This window comes from Bufo bufo, chromosome 1, assembly GCF_905171765.1.
Source record: "Bufo bufo chromosome 1, aBufBuf1.1, whole genome shotgun sequence".
NCBI classification, from domain to species: domain Eukaryota; kingdom Metazoa; phylum Chordata; class Amphibia; order Anura; family Bufonidae; genus Bufo; species Bufo bufo.
In genome coordinates, this window is record NC_053389.1 from 752,727,147 (window position 1) to 752,748,716 (window position 21,570).

Consider the following 21,570-nt stretch of genomic DNA (forward strand, 5'->3'; position numbering starts at 1 on the left):
TCCAGATGTTGTAAAACTACACTTCCCACCATACCCTGCTGTAGGCAGTCTAGGCATGCTGGTAGTTGTAGTTTTGCAGCAACTGGAGAGCTGCAGGTTGGCCATCCCTACAACAAACTCACTGAACGTCCTATTAGGGTTTGTTCTGCGGATGAGAAGCCGGTTCAAGTATGTAGTGAGAAAAAACTGAATGCACGCAGACGCCATCTGTCTGTCCGTTGTTCACTGATCTGTTTGTGAATAAGGCCTTTGATGATGGGACGCAAAAACGGGTTGTTTCATTTATTGCAGACCACATCTACTTTAACTGATAAATACAAGGAAAGCGATCATGCCTTTGACATAAATGCTGAAGTAGCGGATGATGGTCCTGAACCTGACATGGATGATTTTGATGCCGATATGTGTGATGGAAATGAAGTGGAAGACCTTGGACAGTTTGCAGAATACCGAGAAGCATGCAGATCAGAGAGAAAGGGGTATGTTCCTTCCTCTTGAGGATAGGTAATCAATTTTCTACTTCCAGAAAACCCCTTTAAATGGACACATGTAATACTACAATTAGAGGGAGGCACTAAACTCCTTTATGCCAGCAAACTGTTGTCAGAGTCTCAAAGTTCAGCTCTCCTCTGCTTGCGCAAAATTTAACACATTTATGGGAGTTTGTCTGAAATGTGGGCAGAGCAGTGTGGAACAGGCATAGCTGGTCAGACTTTTAGGTTATACCTAAAATCTATACCAGCTTCTTTACTGGTGTGATTTCCGTTCTGGCACGCAAAACATTGAGTGATGAGGTATATGGGATTCCCAATACTGTAATAAATAACCTACTACATTTTCACTGGTCAGAACTGAGTATGTACTGTGTGCATTCCAGATATTTGATGTTGGGTATCCCTTAAATTCAATCATAGTTTCTTTTTTTGCAGATCACAGATAACTAAAGTAGCAGAAGTGGACATCAGTACAATGTGTCTTCAGCTGTCTTCTTGTCCTGGAGAGTATTCATACTTCAGTCCTCGCACCATGTCCATGTGGGCAGGGCCTGAACACTGGCGCTTCCGTCCTAGACAGAAAAGTAAGTGGTTTCCTCTTTCTCCAAAAAACATGGTTTGTTAGGCTGAAAAAAAGACATCTATTCAGTTCAGTCTGTTATCTTGCAAAGTTGATCCAGAGGAAGGGAAAAAAACATGAGGTAGAAGCCAATTTTGCTAGTTTTAGGAGAAATATTCCTTCCTGAAATCCTTTGTCGATCCCTCGATCAACGACCCTACTCCAGAAATCTAATGACTAAACCTGTAATATTATACTCCAGAAATACATCCAGGCCCCTCTTGAACTCTTTTATTGTACTCACCATCACCACCTCCTCAGGCAGAGAGTTCCATAGTCTCACTGCTCTTACCGTAAAGAATCCTCTTCTATGCTTGTGTACAAACCTTCTTTCTCGCCCAGTTTCCTTGGGGGACACAGAAGACCTTGGGTATAGCTCATCTCCCTAGGAGGCGTGACACTAAGTGAAGACTGTTAAGCCCCTCCTCCCCAGCTATACCCTCAGCCTGGAGAGAGAGACTGCCAGTTTTTGCTTAGTGTCCAAGGAGGCAAGACACTCCCTGCTCTGCAGGGCTGGTTTCTCCTTGTTTAAATTTTAGATTTTTACTTTTTTCTTTTCTTTTTGTTCCAGATCATCAGGGACAACAGAGACGCACTAGACCTCTCTGTTTCTCCCGGGGTTGAGCTGCGCCAGTGCCGGTCACCCGCACGGCTGCCTCCCCCACAGAAGGCAAGGTGGATCAGGGCAGCCCAGCTCCCCTACATCCCGCCAGCGCAAGGGTCGCCCGCACGCCAAGTCCCCCTTCCAGCGTCCTGCCACTACGGTGCCAGTAGCTGAAGGGGCGACCCTGCTGGAACGGACCGAGGGTGAAGACGTCTATGGTGAGAGATTGGCTGCTCCAGCCCAACGTCCCCGTCCCCCCCCGGTCTCCTGCGTGCCTGACCCTATACTGGGCCTATGGACCCTTCTGTCCCTGCTAGACCTAGGCTGGCCCCTGGGCTGCCGCAGGGCGACATTCTGCTCCCTCTCTCCTGGCCTCCATAGGTCATTGGCACCCTTCTCCCTACAAGAAGAATGCCTGGGGAGCTGCAGAGGTCCGCAACTAGCTGCCCCTGACTGAGGGGTTATGCAGGCGTCCCACCCTCACAGGCACCCGGTCTCAGGGTCCCCCTCCCTCTTACCGGCTACTGCTTCAGGGCCAGAGCCTTGCTGCTCCTGACCCTCCTCTGCCCTCACGGGCACCGGCCCAAGGGCAAGGTGGTTGTGGCTGTTGGCCACATGGTGCGCTGTTATAAGCCAGGGCCCGCTCCATGGGTAAAATGGCTGCCGAGCGCAGGGTCCTCGCTTCTGGGCAGCGGGGTGGGCACCCGCGGCCTGCAATATGAGCGCTATGCTTCAACAGCCCCAGGCCGACCGTCGGAATATTCCGGTCGGCCGGGCACCGCAGGCTTTACGGCCGCGATCCCGGCGCTCTATCCGGGTCCCCGCCTCTTCCGGCCCGCGGGGTGGGCACCCGCGGCCGGCATGTGCATGCGCCGCTTCGTTCCCCGGCCGGTACTTGAATACTGTGCGGCCCCGGTCAGCCGGGCGCCGCTAATAATTTAGGCCCCGGCTTCACGGCCTACAATTACTAGGCCTCTGTTGGAGGGGGCTGGAACTTCTCCAGGCGGGAATTCTTCCCGCCGGGAGGTTCCCCCGCCCCCAGGGGATCGCAGCGCCGCCCTCCAGGCCGGATCCCTGTTAACCCTTTGGGTACAGGCCGGCTTCAGATGGCCTGTATGGGTGCCCCCAGGGGATCGCAGCGCCGCGGTACAGGCCGGCTTCAGATGGGCCTGTATGGCTGCCCCCAGGGGATCGCAGCGCCGCCCTCCTGGCCGGATCCCTGTTTAACCCTTTGGGTACAGGCCGGCTTCAGATGGGCCTGTATGGAACCCCCCAGTGCCCCTGTAGGTGGCTCCCCTTTTCTGTTATATATATATATATATATATATATATATATATATAAAAAAAAAAAAAAAAAAAAAAAGGATTTTTTTATATATATAACTTGTGGGCTGCGCAGGACGCTGCAGCCTCATGTCAGTACATGCCCCCCTTCCCTAGGCGGCATGTCGCACTCCCCGGCTGCGGCGCTGCCAGGGTCATTTTACCCTTCTAGCCCTCTCTCACGATACGGCGCTGGTCAAGTGCATGCGGCCTTTTCTGTAGGCAGCATTCGTCACCCTCTTTAGTTATGGTACTGCCATGTGCGGGACCCCCCTCCTGGGCGGGATACTGTACTCTCCCTGGCTACGGTTTGGCCTTGTGCATGATCCCCCTTTCATTGGCGGACTACTGCAGTTTCACCGGATACGGTGCTGGCCGTGTGCACGACCTCCTTCCATAGGCGGAACGCTACACTCTCACTAGATTCGTTGCGATCTGTGCATGACCCCTTTTTTCTTAGGCGGAATACTGCACTCTCACCAGATACGGTGCTGGCCATGTGCACGATCCCTTTCCATTGGTGGAACGCTGCACTCTCACTGGATTCGTTGCCGATCATGTGCGTGACCCCCTTCCATAGGCGGAATGCTGCACTCTCTGATTTCGCTGACGCCCATAGGCATGACTCCCTTCCGTGGACGGCATTTGGCACTCTCACTGAATTCACTGCCAGCCATGTGCATGACCACTTTCCATAGGTGGTATGATGCACTCTCATTGGATTTTCCCTGTGGCGGCATTCATACACTCCCTCGGTCGGTGATGTTCTCTCGCCGGTACGTTGTTGGCCATGTGCATGAACCCCATACATGGCGGGGTGCTTGCACTCTCACTGGATCCGCTGCCGGCCATATGCATGACCCCTCTTCCGTGGGCGGTGTACGCACTCTCACTGGATTCGCTGCCGGCCATGGGCACGCCTCCTTCAGGTGACATGCACACATTCTCACCGACTGATCGCACTCTCCCTGGATGCGATGCTGACCGTGTGCATGACCCCCCCCCCCCCTCTTTTCTGGGCGGCATACTACACTCTCACCGGATACGTTGCTGGCCTTGAGCATGGCCCTCTAACATGGGTGGAACGCTTGCGCTCCCATTGGATACCGTGCTGGCCTTGTGCGTGACCATCCCTCATTCCATGGGCGGAATTTTGCACGCTCACGAGATCCAAGGCTGTCCTTGTATGTGCCGTATTGGACTTGCACATGTTCCCCTTCATTGGGAGTAGTTACACTCTCACGAAGTTTCGGTGTTGGGTGAGTTGTTGCACACTCACTTAATGCTAGGATAGCCCTGTGCATGCCCCCCTTTCACTAGGTGGACCTCCTGCATTCCTGCTGGATACTGTGTGGCTATGTGCATGGCGCCCTTCGGGGCGAAGTATGGTATGCCCTACTTCTCTGACGTAGGTACGGCCTTGGGCATTCCCCCCTTTTTTTTTTTTTGGGGCGGGCTTTTGCACCCTTGCCGACTGCAGTTTGCCAGGTAGATACTGTGGCACTCTGGCTGGCCTTCGCTGAGTGATATTTTGGCAGTGAGTGGACGTTTTTGTGCGTTGTTGGGCCGTGTATACCTTCTCGTCCCGTAGGTGGGTTGGCCTTCTCACTGCTTACGGGGCTACTCGTACGTATCCCTCCTTTCCTCCTGCGACATATTTTTTTCTCTTGGGAGACGGTGTTTGCAGCAAGCCTTGCACTATTCTCTAAAGAGATCATTCTGTCCACCTGTGTAAGCCTAAGGTGTTGTCCAACAAACAATAAATGAATGCCTTATAGATAAGTAGACGGCCTCTACCTGCTCGCTACTGCTCCGAGCTGGGCGGTGCTCATTCGTCTTCCCGCAGCATTGTTTCCCTGCGCTAGTGGTCACATAGTCGAGAGTGCTGTCTGCAGCGCCCTTTGCATTCTATGTTGGCTCTGGTGGGACTACGGTCCCCTCGCCTACTACTATTTCCTTCTACCAGGTTCGGGCCGCTCTTCTTGGGAAAGGTCACCCAACTTCTCTTGGGTGCTCGCTTACCCAGGTCCGGAGGACATCCACCTTGAGTTCTTCAGGATATTCGCCTTCTGCGAAGCGGTGAACGGGGCGTCTCAGTGTAGCGGGGTCCTGCCTTTGAGCTGTCCTATGGCTTCTCTATGCCCACTCCTCCTTTCTTTTGGAGGGTGTTATCCCGGCCTCTGTCTCGACTGCCTTTTCTCGCCGGTTCTGTTTGGCTCCCACTCGGTACGGATCTCTCCGATGTGGCTTCTGTTCCGGCCACGCTTCAGAGGATGTTCCTTCTCTGCCCTCCCCTCTGGGAAGAGCATGGTTGTTCAGGTGGATGGTTCTGGTGTCTTGTCCACACTGACTGTACTAGCTGTGTACCTATCTAACGGGTCTACCGCGTTCTGTCCTCCCGCTGGGTGCAGATTGCGTTTTTTCCATTCTAGGCAATGTTTCTGCTATGGATTTACCTTCTCGGTAACTTGGGAGGACTACCATTTAGTCCGTCTTCCTGTGGTGGCTACATCGGCTTGGGCTTTAGCCTGTCTTGTCCTGGCATCGGGCGGTTGCTGGGCGGACCCTTCGGTTCCTGTCCGTCTGCTCCCCCACTCCGGGTGGATACGGGACAACATTGTTCGGGGCCGACGGGACCAGTTCTACTGACCGTTCTGCCCGTGTTACTGATCATTGGGTTTTCGCCCGCTTGCCCAGGCGACTCTAGTGAGCTCGCTAGTGTTCGCTTCTAGCCGAGTTTTCGTCCAGGATCTGTGGTAGGACTTAGGACTTTACCTGGGGTTCTGTGGGAAGCTGGGCGTTCCCCCACTCTGCCTTTCTCTCTCCATGGTTCTGTCTTTCTCCAGCCCGGCCCTGGGGCTGGGACTCCGTTGCTTGAGGTATCAAGTGTCGTTCCTGTCCTTCCTCTTTCAGCGTTCCCCGACCCTCTGGGCCTGTCAGGAACTTCTTCCATGGAGCGGCTCTTGGGTTCCTTTGTACTGCCCTCCGTTACCGTCCTGGGAACCACATACTGGGCTCTTGGCGCTCCAATTTTTCCTTGGAGTCGTTACAGAAGTCCTCTGTACTCCTTCTGTCCTGTACGGTTGGGTTTCTGTAGCCATCGTGTCTCTGACTGGTGCCTGAGTGGCGGCCCTTCTTGTTCCGAGCCTTCTGTCTTCCCCCAGGACAGGGCTGTTCTCCATTCCGTCTCTTCCTTCCTTCTGAAGGTGATGTTTGTCCTTCATTTCATTGAGGCAGTCGTCCTCCCCTTCCCACCCCCGGGAACGGACACTTCACCGATTTGGACGTTTGTTTGGGCCTTGCAGTTTTTTACTTGGAGATCTCCGACTCTTGTCGACGTTCGGTCTCTTGTGTTCCCAGGAGGTCCGCGCAAGGGTTGAGGGCCTCCAGGGTGGCTTTCCTCCGCTTTCTCAGTGTGGCTCTTGCTGTGGTTGTCGCACCAAGGGCAGGGTTCTGCTTTTGGTGTCACCATTCATTTTGCCAGAGCTGTCGGTTTTTCCTGGGCCGGAGGCATTAGGCTTCGGCCATGCATTTGTAAGGTGGTCACTGGTCTTCCTTGCACACCTTACCGAGTTCTACAGGGTGCATACTCGGCCTTCGGCGTATGCTGCCTTGGGCCGCCTGGTCTGCAGGCGGCGGGTTTTTTGTTGCCTTCGGGTGCTTCGCCTTGGTGCTGTGGTCCCTCCCCCTTTGGACTGCTTTTGAACGTCCCAAGGTCTTCTGTGTCCCCCAAGGAAACTGGGCGAGAAAACGAGATTTTTGTATAACTTACCAGTAAAATCTCTTTCTCGCTCTTTCCTTGGGGGACACAGCACCCACCCATTCTTTGTTCTTCTCTGACTGTTTCCGAGTTTGTTTTACCCTTTGGGTAGTTGGCTTGTTGGTTCCACTTTTTGGACTTTGCCTTTTCTCACTACTTGGACACGCAACTGGCAGTCTCTCTCTCCAGGCTGAGGGTATAGCTGGGGAGGAGGGGCTTAACAGTCTTCACTTAGTGTCACGCCTCCTAGGGAGATGAGCTATACCCAAGGTCTTCTGTGTCCCCCAAGGAAAGAGCGAGAAAGAGATTTTACTGGTAAGTTATACAAAAATCTCGTTTTCCTCCAGACGCAGAGGATGTTCCCTTGTCACAGTCCTGGGGATAAATAGATGATGGGAGAGATCTCTGTACTGACCCCTGATATATTTATACATAGTTATTCGATCTCCCCTCAGTCGTCTTTTTACTAAAGTGAATAACCCTAATTTTGAGCTGAACCCGGACATAGTCATAATTTCACCCAGGCAGCCCTCTTGATGCAGGATCGCGCAGGGCAAGGGCCCTTTTATTTACAATAACACACTGCCGGGCGGAGGATTCCGCCCAGCAGTGTGTTCGGTGACGTCACTGGCTCTGATGGGCGGGCTTTAGCGCTGCTCTAGCCGTTTTACAGGCTAAAGCCCGCCCATCAGTGCCGGTGAGTTCACCAGTATCACTGCTGGGCGGAAGCCTCCGCCTGGCAGCCCTATAGAGCCCGGTTCGTCACCGGAACTCCAGAAAATTCCTTTGCCCTGCACGATTTAGCGCAGGGCAAAGGAGAGCATCGGAGCAGTTCATGCTCAAGTCGGCGGGACTGCCTGGGTGAAAATGGGGGTACCCAACTCTGAACCCGGACAACCCTTTTAAACTTTATCTGCCACTTCTCTGTCCAAGCCTCCAATCTATCCAGATCCATCTGTAGCAGTATACTGTCCTCTGTAGTGTATGTATATGTATGTGCCTTTTGATGTCAGCATACATCGGTCAAATAGCCTAGTTGGAGCTCAGCCCCAGCAGCTTCATAAAGTGAATAGACAAAAGACAAGAACTTTGCCAGTAACTTCTGTCTCCATTTTACCTTATCCAGTTGAGTCTGCTGGTGACAAGCAGAAAATCAAGAAGGCTAAGAAAGTCTTTGTGCTCGACTTTGAAGAGGATATTGATTTTGAGGTTCATTTTCGTAAGACTAGGGTAAGTTCTCTTTTTTTTTTTTTTTTTTCTTTCAAAAATATTATTGTCATTGGCCCAATTATAAATGTTAATTTTAAGGAAGAAATCGCACCTTTTAAAAATCGGAGGATAGAGTTTTAACTTGTGCATAAAATAGTATGAGATATGTGGTACGTATATATAGGGCTGGGCGATATGGCTTAAAATCTATATTGTTGCCCAAATTTATGTCGATAATATCGTACAGTCCTGATCAAAAGTTTAAGACCACTGGAAAAATGGCAAAAAAATCATATTTAGCATGGCTGGATCTTAACAAGGTTCCAAGTGGAGCTTCAACATGCAACAAGAAGAAATGGGAGTGAGACAAAACTTTTTTGAGCATTCAATTTAATGAAAACAACGAATAAACTGAAACGGGCTGTTTTTCAGCTGATCAAAAGTTTAGGACCACACCTCCCAAAAAACAAAAAAAAAAAACAAAATCCAACTTCCAAACATGAACTCAGTAATGAGTAGCTCTGCCGTTATTGTTTCTCACTTCCAAAATTTGTTTCGGCATGCTTGATGCAAGCGTTTCTATGAGGTGAGTGGGAACATTTCTCCAAGTGGTGAAGACGGCCGCACGAAGGCCATCTACTGTCTGGAAATGTTGTCCATTTTTGTAAACTTCCCTTGCCATCCATCCCCAAAGGTTCTCAATTGGATTTAGATCAGAGGAACACGCAGGATGGGCCAAAAGAGTGATGTTATTCCCCTGGAAGAAGTCCCTTGTCCTGCTGGCATTGTGTACTGTAGCGTTGTCCTGCTGAAAAACTCAGTCGTTACCACACAGACGAGGGCCCTCAGTCATGAGGAATGCTCTCTGCAACATCTGGACATAGCCAGCGGCCGTTTGACGCCCCTGCACTTCCTGAAGCTCAATTGTTCCACTGAAGGAAAAAGCAAACCATTATGGCGCCCCCTCCACTGTGGCGCATAGAAAACATCTCAGGTGGGATCTGCTTGTCATGCCAGTAACGTTGGAAACCATCAGGACCATCAAGGTTAAAAAAAATTCTCATCGGAGAATAAAACTTTCTTCCACCTTTTGAATGTCCCATGTTTGGTGCTCTCTTGCAAAGTCCAAACGAGCAGTTCTGTAGCGTTCAAGGAGGCGAGGTCTTTGAAGAAGTTTTTTTTAGTTTTTGAAGCCCTTCAGTCTCAGATGCCGTCTGATTGAGGTTCAACAACCCGACCATGTTCAAAAAGGGAGAGTTTTTTTTGCTTTTGCCATCACAATGTGTGACTACCTGACAGAAAATGACAATGAATCCACATCTTTGCACAGATTTGGCCTTTTAAAGGCATGTAGTCCTAAACTTTTGATCAGCTGAAAAACAGCCTGTTTCAGTTTATTCATTGTTTTCATTAAATTAAATGCTCAAAAAATGTTTTGTCTCGCTCTCATTTCTTCTTGTTGCATGTTGAAGCTCTACTTGGAACCTTGTTAAGATCCAGCCAAGCTAAATATGATTTGGTCTTAAACTTTTGATCAGGACTGTATCGTTTATATCGCCCACCCCTATGTACACTGCTCAAAAAAATAAAGGGAACACAAAAATAACACATCCTAGATCTGAGTTAATTAAATATTCTTCTGAAATACTTTGTTCTTTACATAGTTGAATGTGACAACAAAATCACACAAAAATAAAAAAATGGAAATCAAATTTTTCAACCGTTGGAGGTCTGGATTTGGAGTCACACTCAAAATTAAAGTGGAAAAACACACTACAGGCTGATCCAACTTTGATGTAATGTCCTTAAAACAAGTCAAAATGAGGCTCAGTGTGTGTGGCCTCCCTGTGCCTGTATGACCTCCCTACAACGCCTGTGCATGCTCCTGATGAGGTGGCGGACGGTCTCCTGAGGGATCTCCTCCCAGACCTGGACTAAAGCATCTGCCAACTCCTGGACAGTCTGTGGTGCAACGTGACGTTGGATAGAGCGAGACATGATGTCCCAGATGTGCTCAATTGGATTCAGGTCTGGGGAACGGGCGGGCCAGTCCATAGCATCAATGCCTTCTTCTTGCAGGAACTGCTGACACACTCCAGCCACATGAGGTCTAGCATTGTCTTGCATTAGGAGGAACCCAGGGCCAACCGCACCAGCATATGGTCTCACAAGGGGTCTGAGGATCTCATCTCGGTACCTAATGGCAGTCAGGCTACCTCTGGCGATCACATGGAGGGCTGTGCGGCCCTCCAAAGAAATTCTCCCCCACACCATTACTGACCCAATGCCAAACCGGTCATGCTGGAGGATGTTGCAGGCAGCAGAACGTTCTCCACGGCGTCTCCAGACTCTGTCACATGTGCTCAGTGTGAACCTGCTTTCATCTGTGAAGAGCACAGGGCGCCAGTGGCGATTTGCCAATCTGCACGGTGTTGGGCTGTAAGCACAACCCCCACCTGTGGTCGTTGGGCCCCTCATATCACCCTCATGGAGTCTGTTTCTGACCGTTTGAGCAGACACATGCACATTTGTGGCCTGCTGGAGGTCATTTTGCAGGGCTCTGGCAGTGCTCCTCCTGTTCCTCCTTGCACAAAGGCGGAGGTAGCGGTCCTGCTGCTCGGTTGTTGCCCTCCTACGGCCTCCTCCACGTCTCCTGATGTACTGGCCTGTCTCCTGGTAGCGCCTCCATGCTCTGGACACTATGCTGACAGACACAGCAAACCTTCTTGCCACAGCTCGCATTGATGTGCCATCCTGGATAAGCTGCACTACCTGAGCCACTTGTGTGGGTTGTAGACTCCGTCTCATGCTACCACTAGAGTGAAAGCACCGCCAGCATTCAAAAGTGACCAAAACATCAGCCAGGAAGCATAGGAACTGAGAAGTGGTCTGTGTTCACCACCTGCAGAATCACTCCTTTATTGGGGGTGTCTTGCTAATTGCCTATAATTTCCATCTGTTGTCTATCCCATTTGCACAACAGCATGTGAAATTGATTGTCACTCAGTGTTGCTTCCTAAGTGGACAGTTTGATTTCACAGAAGTGTGATTGACTTGGAGTTACATTTGTGGTGTTTAAGTGTTCCCTTTATTTTTTTGAGCAATGTATATATCTGTTCCTGCAACACAACCTTTAGAAGTGTGAGCAATTTGCAAAATAAACAGGAGAGACCCCAGAACCCACAGCTGCACTCCCTACCACAACATTGATGTGGATGAGATTGTAAGAAACCTCATCTACATCCATCTTGTCAATGCACAGCATGAAATCCAGTGCAAATCTGCAGCAAATCATGTCAATCACATGGGTTGTTAAGGTGCATACTGTGTGGACATACCCACAAAACTTTGTTCCTATTCAGCTTTTAGTATGGGAAAGATAGTGGGGCAGGTGGAACTACCTCAAAGGAAGAATTTTATACCAGATTAAAGCACATTCATGAGAGACAAGCAATATGACGGAAGACCTGGTCAGGTGGTGGTGGTTTTTTTTCTTCCATTTTGTATGAAAGGACCGTTTAGGATGAAATTTAGGTCCTCAGATATTAATGGACACAGGGTTAGGTTGGCTGATGTTGTCACTGGCGTCTCATCAGTTCTAGATATTGTTCTCCTGCCACGCTCTCATAAATTTCAGCTTCTCTGACGGCGTTGAGGCAACTTCAGATTATTGGCAGCGGCTTAGAGACGCAGAGTTCGGGTCCATTCACACATCCGTGTGTGTTTTGCGAAAACACGGACAGCGGCAATGTGCGTTCCGCATTTTGCGCACCGCACTTTGCCGACACTAAGAGAATATTCCTATTCTTCTCTGCTATTGCGGACATGTTCTATTTTTTTCAGGATCGGATTTGCGGACCCGGAAGTGCGGCTCCGAAATTCCAGATCGGGGCTGCGCGTCGTAGAAATGTATGGATCCGCAATTCCGTTCCGCAAAATGTGGAATGGAATTGCGGATGTGTGAATGGAGCCTTCTGTAAGTGTTAGGCCCCTTTCACACGGGCGAGTATTCCGCGCGGATGCGATGCATGAGTTGAACGCATTGCCCCTGCACTGAATACCGACTCATTCACTTCTATGGGGTGGTTCACATGAGCGGTGATTTTCACACATCAGCGTTGCGTGAAAATAGCAGCATGCTCTATATTCAGCGTTTTTCACGAAACACAGGCCCCATAGAAGTGAATGGGGTTGCGTGAAAATCGCAAGCCTCCGCAAGCAAGTGCGCATGCGGTGCGATTTTCACGCACGGTTGCTAGGAGACGATCGGGATAGAGACCTGATCATTATTATTTTCCCTTATAACATGGTTATAAGGGAAAATAATAGCATTCTGAATACAGAATGCATAGTACAATAGGGCTTGAGGGGTTACAAAATATTAATAATAATAATTTAACTCGCCTTAATCCACTTGCTCGCGCAGCCCGGCATCTCCTTCTGTCTCCTTTGCTGAACAGGACCTGTGGTGACGTCACTCCGGTCATCACGTGATCCGTCACCACAGGTCCTGTTCAGCAAAGGAGACAGAAGGAGATGCCGGGCTGCGCGAGCAAGTGGATTAACCACTACAGGACCGCCGTACGCAGGACTGCGTCTTTGCGGCGGCCCTGTTATTCTGGGTGGACGCGCCGGCGCGTCCTCTCACGAGACGCGAGATTTCCTGTGAACGCGCGCACACAGGCACCGGAGGTAAACTAGCTGATCTACAGCCTGCCAGCGGCGATCGTTCGCTGGCAGGCTGTAGATGCGTTTTTTTTTTTTTTTTTTTTAAACCCTTAAAAGGTATATTAGACGCTGTTTTAATAACAGCGTCTAATATACCTGCTACCTGGTCCTCTGGTGGTCCCTTTTGCTTGGATCGACCACCAGAGGACACAGGCAGCTCTGTAATAAGTAGCACCAAACACCACTACACTACACCCCCCCCCCCCCCCGTCACTTATTAACCCCTGATCACCCCATATTAGAATCCCTGATCACCCCCCTGTAAGGCTCCATTCAGACGTCCGTATGTGTTTTACGGATCGACGGAAATGGGAAAAGTTGATTTTTAGAGAGATATTTCTCTCACCCAGCATGGGTATATGTAAAAATAAACCCCAAAACACATTGCCCTACTTCTCCTGAGTATGGCGATACCACATGTGACACTTTTTTGCAGCCAGGTGGGCAAAGGGGCCCAAATTCTAATGAGTACTTTTCTCGTTCATTCCATTGGGGGACACAGACCATGGGTATAGCTTAGAGATATTACTAGGAGGGACACTATGCAAAAAAAGAAGCTCCTCCTCCTCGGGCTATACCCCCAGGCACCTCCAGGAGAACTTCAGTCTTTGCTTAGTGTCCGTCCAAGGAGGTTGACTCTTACTCTTCTCCTGTTTGTTATTTTCTGTTTTCAGATGAAGACGCAGGTCAGCATTGCGCTTTCCTGGCCCCTGTGGAGTGTCTGCCACGGTCTTCTGAAGGTTCCTGGCTACCTCCCATTCCCCCACAGAAGAAAAGTGGATCCAGGCTCGACATGTAAGCTCTGGCATCCCACCAGCTGCTGGGACACCTGCTGCCTACCCTCCCCAGAGCACTGCCCTCCCTTGGAGTCAGATGTCTGAAGAGGTGACTCCCTGCTGGTCTGGACATCGAGGGAGCATGCTGAGCAGATAAGTATTGCCGGCTTCAATCTCCCTTCTCTCTCTTCCCTCCCCCCTATCTTCATGTCGTTTGTCTGGCACTCTGAGGCCGCCTGGGTGAGCTGGAAAAGGACCTGCTGGGGGCATTTTTTCCTAGGGGAGGGGGCCTTCCGGGTAGGGCTGATGATTCCCTATCTTCATTTTTCCTACCTACCTACAGCTCAAACGGCAGCTTAAGATCGGCAGAGACAGGACGCCTCTGCATATGATTATTTCTGTTCCTTTAGACTGCGGCCGCTGCGCTCTCTGCAGCTCCCCGCCGGACCGCTCCGTCATTCAGTAACCCCCGCCGCGCCGTACGGCTATGGGGTGTAGTTTGAATCGCGCGCGCGCTTTTTTCGCGCCGCAATGACGGGCTCAAGGGGGCGGAGCTTCGGCGTCCGGCCTGTTTTCTCCTTACTTGCTCAGGCCGGTCCCAGAGACTCTGCTGGATTGTGGCCGTGCAGCTCCTCAGTGACCGGAGACTTCTGCTGTTTGCCTGGGTGGTAGGAATTGCACACCTGGAAGGTAGTTTTTTTCTGGCAACCTGGTAGGAAATCTGATTTACATTGGAATCCATCATGCCTAAACCTGGGGCCCCTAAGCCTTCCAAGGCTCCCTCTCAGGCTCCACTGGAGTCATGTAAGATATGCCTTAGGCCTTTTTCTGTCACTGGTTCTTGTGACTCATGCCCTGCTCCTATACAGGATCAGCCTCCTTCTCTTGCTCAGGCCGGTCCGCCCTCTGCCCCTGCGGAACCAGCGGTACCCGCCTGGGCCTCCGCCATGTCTAATGCGGCAGCTGATCTGGCCTTAGTTGCCAAGGCAGCCATGTCCTTCATGGAGCGCATGGCGGCTACTACCCCTGTGGCAGCCACCACTCCATCTCCTCTCAGTGACTCTCACAGAGGGCGTCTGACTTCTAAAAGGCAGCGTGAGCGGCAGCATTCCTCCTCGGATGACTCCGCTTCTCCCCCTCGCCTTGAGGCATGCCCGGTTGACTCTCCCCCCCGCAGGGAGCGCAAATCCGAAGGGGAATTGTCCGGATCGGACGAAGTCACGGAGCGGGAAACCCTGCCTAAGCTTTCCACCATGGTAACCGAGTTGGTGGCAGCCGTCCGTGACACTTTTAATATACAAGGGGATTCTCCTCCCTCCACTAGTCGGGAGTTCTCCCTTTTTCCACCTAAGAAGCAGGAGTCCGCTGTGTTCCCTATTCATGAGGAATTCACTGCGGTCATATCAAAAGCTTGGGATCGTCCTAATCAAAAGTTTTCGGCCACCAAGCGTATGGATACACTGTATCCTTTTCCAGCTGACACAGTGGAAAAGTGGACTTCTTCCCCTAAGGTAGATCCTCCGGTGGCCAGGTTAGCCAAGAACACGGCCCTTCCCGTCCTAGACGGTTCCTCTCTGCAGGATGCGGTGGACAGACGTTTGGATTCACTTTCCAAGTCTATCTTCTCCCTGGCGGGCGCTTCCCTGCGACCGGCCTTCGCGGCAGCTTGGGTCGCCAGAGCCCTTACAATGTGGTTGCAGCGCCACCACCAGGATCTGTCAGAGCAGGACGCCTCTGCAGATACTCTGGATTTTATCATTCAGATGTCTCAAGCTTCCAAATATCTCTGTGAGGCTTCAATGGACATCGGCTCCCTCTTTGCCCGTATTTCGGCCCTCTCTGTCATTCAGCGCAGGGAGGTCTGGCTGAAGGTGTGGGATGCTGATGCCTCATCTAAGCGTTCACTCGCTAACCTTCCCTTTGAAGGGTCCAGGCTCTTTGGGGCTCAACTAGATGAATTTATTTCGGCCGCAACTGGGGGCAAGAGCACTCATCTACCTCAGCCCAGGACCAAGCGTCCCTTTCGGTCTCGGCCTTCAGGTTTCCGGGGCCAGTCCTTTCGTCGCTTCTCCACTGCCAGGACGCCGTCGTCCTCATCGGCAGGGGGGTCCCAGGACTCCCGCAAGAAGCCTTTCTTCAAGCCCCAGCCTTCTTGGCGGCCTCGGGCGCAGTCAGCCCGTCCTCCTGCTCCCAAGCAACCCTCCGCATGAAGGGGTGCCCCCACCCCTCGTGGTGGGGGGACGTCTGCTCTCCTTTCAACAAGTTTGGAGGGCTCACGTTCTGGACGCCTGGGCTCTGGAAGTGGTGACGTCCGGTTACAAGTTGGAGTTCGCGTCCAGTCCGCCGGTACGTTTTTTCCCTTCTCGCGTTCCGGGGGATCCGGCCAAGGCCTCGGATCTCTTTTTTGCGGTCTCCTCTCTTCTGGACCGTGGTGTCATTTCCCCCGTTCCCCCAGAAGAGCAAGGGACAGGTTTTTACTCAAACCTGTTCGTTGTTCCAAAGAAGGAGGGGTCAGTGCGTCCGATCTTGGATCTAAAACTTCTCAACAAGTTTCTACGGGTGCGGAAGTTTCGCATGGAGACCCTTCGCTCCGTTATTGCTTCTCTGAGTCCAGGAGAATTCCTCGCGTCTGTGGACATTCAAGACGCCTACTTGCACGTCCCTATTGCAGAGTCCCACCATCGTTTTCTGCGCTTTGCCATAGGGGGGCGTCATTACCAGTTCGTCGCCCTACCTTTTGGGTTGGCGACCGCCCTTCGAGTTTTTACGAAGATTCTGGCGCCTCTCATGGCGCTTCTTCGCACCAGGGGCATCTCTTTGTTACCATACCTAGACGACATCTTGATAAAAGCTCCGTCTCTTCCACAGGCCGAGGACAGCATCCGAATCACCGTTCAATCCCTGGAACGGTTCGGGTGGCTGATCAATCTTCCCAAATCCTCTCTTCTCCCCTCCCAGAGACTCTCGTTCCTGGGGATGATCTTGGACACCTCGATTTCTCGGGTGTTTCTTCCGGATTCCAAAGTTTCCCAGATTCGACTGGCAGTGGTGTTTCTTCTACGCTCTCCACATCCCACCATTCGGGAGTGCATGCGGGTGCTGGGCCTTATGGTCTCCTCTTTCGAGGCGATTCCGTACGCCCAATTTCACACTCGTCCGCTACAACAAATGATCCTTGCCCTCTGGAACAAGAGCCCTCGGGGTCTAGACACTCCTGTTCTTCTGTCCCGGCAAGTTCGAGCTTCTCTCCCTTGGTGGCAGTCTTCCCTCAACCTATCGTCAGGAAGGTCCTTCCTTCCGTTCTCCTGGACGGTAGTCACCACCGACGCCAGCCTCATCGGTTGGGGAGGTGTTCTCCGGAACCTCACAGTTCAGGGTGTCTGGTCGACGGAGGAGTCCCGTCTCCCGATAAACGTCTTGGAACTAAGGGCGATTTTCCACTCCCTCTCCCACTGGACTCCTCTCCTTGCAACTCGCCCGGTGCGTGTTCAGTCGGACAATGCCACGGCTGTGGCTTATGTCAACCATCAGGGCGGGACCCGCAGTCGGGCAGTAATGCGGGAAGTAGCGAGGATCCTCTTATGGGCGGAGTCGCATGTTCCAGTATTGTCGGCAGTGTATATTCCGGGAGTCGACAATTGGACTGCGGATTTTCTGAGTCGCACCAGGGTGGATCCGGGAGAATGGTCTCTCCATCCGGAGGTTTTCGAGGACATCTGCAACCGATGGGGCCGTCCGGACGTAGATTTGATGGCTTCCCGGCTCAACCACAAGGTGCCGGTGTATCTGGCCCGAGCTCGAGACCCGCGGGCGGACGGGGTAGACGCGCTGGTAGCTCCATGGCAGCGGTTCAGCCTCCTTTACGTCTTCCCTCCGATTCCTCTGTTGCCGAAGGTGCTGCGCAAGATAGAGGCGGAGGGGATACCAACCATTCTCGTCGCCCCGGATTGGCCTCGCCGCGCCTGGTTCTCCAGCGTCGCTCGTATGTTGGTCGACGTTCCGTGGCCGCTACCCGACAGAGAGGATCTCCTGTCTCAGGGGCCACTCTTCCACCAGAATTCACGGCAGCTGCGTTTAACGGCGTGGCTGTTGAGACCTCCATCCTAAGGAAGAGAGGCTTCTCTGATGCGGTGGTGAGAACCATGATCAGGGCTCGGAAGCCGGCTTCGTCACGGGTCTATTACCGCACCTGGAAGGCCTTCCTGGTTTTTTGTGAGAAGTCGGGCTACCCGCCCCTACGTTTCTCTGTCCCAGTGGTGCTGTCCTTTCTCCAATCCGGCCTTGACATGGGTCTGTCGCTCAGTTCTTTGAAGGGTCAGGTTTCTGCCTTGGCTATCTTTTTTCAGAAGTCCATTGCCTTTTTGAGACCTGTGAAAACCTTCCTGCAGGGGGTGGCGCATTCTGTTCCCCCGTATGTGCCTCCCTTGCCCCCCTGGGATCTCAACTTGGTTCTGCGCGCCCTTCAGTCGGCGCCTTTTGAGCCTCTGAGGGAGATCTCTCTGGTTTTACTCACCTGGAAGGTAGTTTTTCTGGTGGCCATAACCTCCATCAGGCGAGTTTCGGAGCTGGCCGCACTTTCCTGCCGAGAACCTTTTCTGGTCTTTCACCAGGATAAGGTGGTGCTCAGACCGGTGCCTTCTTTTTTGCCCAAGGTGGTTTCTCCCTTCCACCTTAACGAAGATCTTGTCCTGCCCTCTTTTTGTCCTTCTCCGGCGAACCCCAAGGAATGCGCTCTCCACTCTCTGGACGTCGTCAAGGCTCTGAAGGTGTACCTGGGGGCTACTGCCTCCTTCCGGCGTTCAGACTCTCTCTTTGTGATTCCTGAAGGGTCTCGTAAGGGCCTGGCGGCTTCCAAGGTCACCGTGGCGCGGTGGATCCGTTCCGCTATTGCTGCGGCCTATCGCGCTCGTGGCCAGGTTCCGCCGTCACGGATTACTGCTCACTCCACAAGGGCAGTGGGAGCTTCCTGGGCTAGACGCAATCGCGCATCCGTTTCCCAGTTGTGTAAGGCGGCCACTTGGTCGTCTTTACATACTTTCACAAAGTTTTATCAGCTACACTCTCTGGCCTCGGCTGATGCTGTTTTTGGGCGCAGGGTATTGCAGGCTGTGGTTCCTGTTTAACTGCGGGACGTTTATTCCAGGCGGTGTTGGGTTTGTTTCTTGTTCCCACCCCATGGACTACTTTGGGACGTCCCATGGTCTGTGTCCCCCAATGGAATGAACGAGAAAAGGAGATTTTTGTGAAACTCACCTGTAAAATCTTTTTCTCGTCTTTTCCATTGGGGGACACAGCTCCCGCCCCTTTTTTTATGGTTTTCGCCTTATGGTGTGCGGTGTGATGGTTTCCATTGTGTTTTATTTCCGTTCTCCTTCTCCTACTGCTTTTGCAACGACTGAAGTTCTCCTGGAGGTGCCTGGGGGTATAGCCCGAGGAGGAGCTTCTTTTTTTGCATAGTGTCCCTCCTAGTAATATCTCTAAGCTATACCCATGGTCTGTGTCCCCCAATGGAAAAGACGAGAAAAAGATTTTACAGGTGAGTTTCACAAAAATCTCCTTTTAGGATTTTACAGGGCATTTTTTACACATTTGGATTCCAGACTTTTTCTCACGCATTAGGGCCCCTAAAATGCCAGGGCAGTATAACTACCCCACAAGTGACCCCATTTTGGAAAGAAGACACCCCAAGGTATTTCTTGATGGGCATAGTGAGTATATGGAAGTTTTTATTTTTTGTCACAAGTTAGTGGAATATGAGACTTTTTGTAAGGAAAAAATAAATAAAAATAAAATAATTTTCCGCTAACTTGTGACAAAAAATAAAAAGTTCTATGATCTCACTATGTCCATCAGCGAATACCTTAGGGTGTCTACTTTCCGAAATGGGGTCATTTGTGGGGTGTTTTTACTGTCTGGGCATTGTAGAACCTCAGGAAACATGACAGGTGCTCAGAAAGTCAGAGCTGCTTCAAAAAGCGGAAATTCACTTTTTTTTTAACCATAGTTTGTAAACGCTATAACTTTTACCCAAAGCATTTTTTTTTTATCAAAGACATGTAGAACAATAAATTTTGAGAAAAATTTATATAGAAATGTAGTTAAAAAAATAATAATAATTACAACTGAAAGTGAAAAATGTCATTTTTTTTGCAAAAATTTCGTTAAATTTCGATTAATAACAAAAGTAAAAATGTCAGCAGCAATGAAATACCACCAAATGAAAGCTCTATTAGTGAGAAGAAAAGGAGGTAAAATTCATTTGGGTGGTAAGTTGCATGACCGAGCAATAAACCGTGAAAGTAGTGTAGTGCAGAAGTGTAAATAGTGGTCTGGTCATTAAGGGTGTTTAAGCTATAGGGGCTGAGGTGGTTAAGGTTAGTTAAATAATTATTATTTTTTTAACCCCTCCAGCGCTATTTTACTATGCATTCTGTATTACCATGTTATAAGGGGAAATAATACAATCTTACACAAGCCCGAACTTCTGTGAAGAAGTTCGGGTTTGGGTACCAAGCATGTGCGATTTTTCTCACGTGAGTGCAAAACGCATTACAATCTTTTGTACTCGCGCAGAAAAATTGCGGGTGTTCCTGTAACGCACCCGCACCTCTTCCCGCAATGCCCGTCTGAAAGAGGCCTTAGTGTTTCTGCTGGTGGTGGTTGGTTATTTTTTCCTGTGACACAGGGATGATGTCACAGAGGTGGTCTCTTCTTTTGTACCTGTGTTGTCACAGTGACTTAAATTACTATTACTGGACCAATGTTTTGAGGTCGTTGAGGTTCTCCTTACTTACTTGGCTCCCAAAGGTCTTGTATTTTGGGACTTGCAGATGAATTTTCACTGATCCAGACATTTTTAACGGGAAAAAAATTCCAAGAAACTTTGTGTGATTGTAATCTTTATATAATCTCTTCCTGAGGGGGACCACTTCTTCAGATCCACCTCAGTTTGTTCCAGGTCAGTTGTTGTCTGCTGTTTCAGGAGCAGCATCCAGTGGAACAACATAAGCCTTGCTCCTGTTCTTCCATTTCCAGAAATGTTTCCTTGTCCTCGCTGAGGCTGTAGTCCCCTTTATTGAAGAGTCTGTAATGAAATCAAATGACTCAGCCAGGCATTGCTCGTTTTTGGCATTAAAACATCCAAACAGGTTCCATTTCCTACTGTGCTTCCCTGAATCCTGGGAGCGAGCAGGTAGATGATTAAGGAACTATCTGAGCACAGGGGGTCCGGTTCCCCCATATGAGCGCTATACTAAACTAAGTCCCTTAAGGAATGACTGGAGCGGCAGGACGCATGCTTGGCCTGTTGCTTTATCAGAATGGTGGGAAAGGACAACCATTCTCTGCATCAGTGGGCGTCCCAAAGGTCGGTCCCTCTGCGATCAGCTAATTATCCCCATTCTGGCAACTGTCCTTTTTCTAGTAACATATCGTGCTAGAGCTATTTTATGATGTAATCTGGGTCTGTAATTAGGAAAACATCTCAAAATATATAATGTTCCTCTATTTAGATTTTGAATTGAGTATATAAAAATTATTTCATAATAGAAACATATATGGGGTCATTTGTCAATGAAAATCAAGTAAAACTGGCTTAGTTACCCATAGCAACCAATCAGATTCCACCTTTCATTTCCCAAAGCAGCTGTCAAAAATTAAAGGTGGAATCTGATGGGTTGCAATGGGCAGCGAAACCAATTGTACTTTACACCAGTTTGATAAATGACCCCAGTAGTGTAGAACAATTACCTCCCTTTGTGTTCTCCTACACTTTAGGCCGTCTATGCAGAGAATCGAGAATTCCCTGTCGGGGTGGAAATCAGTTATACATACTGAAAGTACCATGTCCTCTTCACATTATACTCCACACACACACTATTTCCAGCTCCTGGTAGTTTATTACTTTCACACAGAGAATCACTAACCCGTAAAAATTAATGTGTAAAATCCAGTAACTTATTTTGCCGCTTCTGCTCAGCATTCGTTTTATAGTTCAGCTACATCCGCATGTTGAAAACTGGGGTGGTTACTATTACTTAAAGGTGTTGTCCTGCCAT

At 50.4% G+C, this 21,570-nt stretch overlaps 1 protein-coding gene across 2 annotated transcripts in view; it reads left to right on the plus strand.

The window, feature by feature from the left end:
• Window positions 1–21,570, plus strand: part of NCAPH (non-SMC condensin I complex subunit H) — a 49,260-nt gene that overhangs the window by 19,327 nt on the left and 8,363 nt on the right. For both annotated transcript variants that reach the window (XR_005775641.1, XM_040414484.1), the window contains exons 9-11: window positions 292–479; window positions 930–1,078; window positions 7,927–8,030. Coding sequence is in view for 1 of the 2 variants with exons in the window: in XM_040414484.1 (XP_040270418.1) it covers window positions 292–479; window positions 930–1,078; window positions 7,927–8,030 (441 nt within the window). In the remaining variant the exon portion in view is untranslated. The remainder of the gene's footprint in view (window positions 1–291; window positions 480–929; window positions 1,079–7,926; window positions 8,031–21,570) is intronic.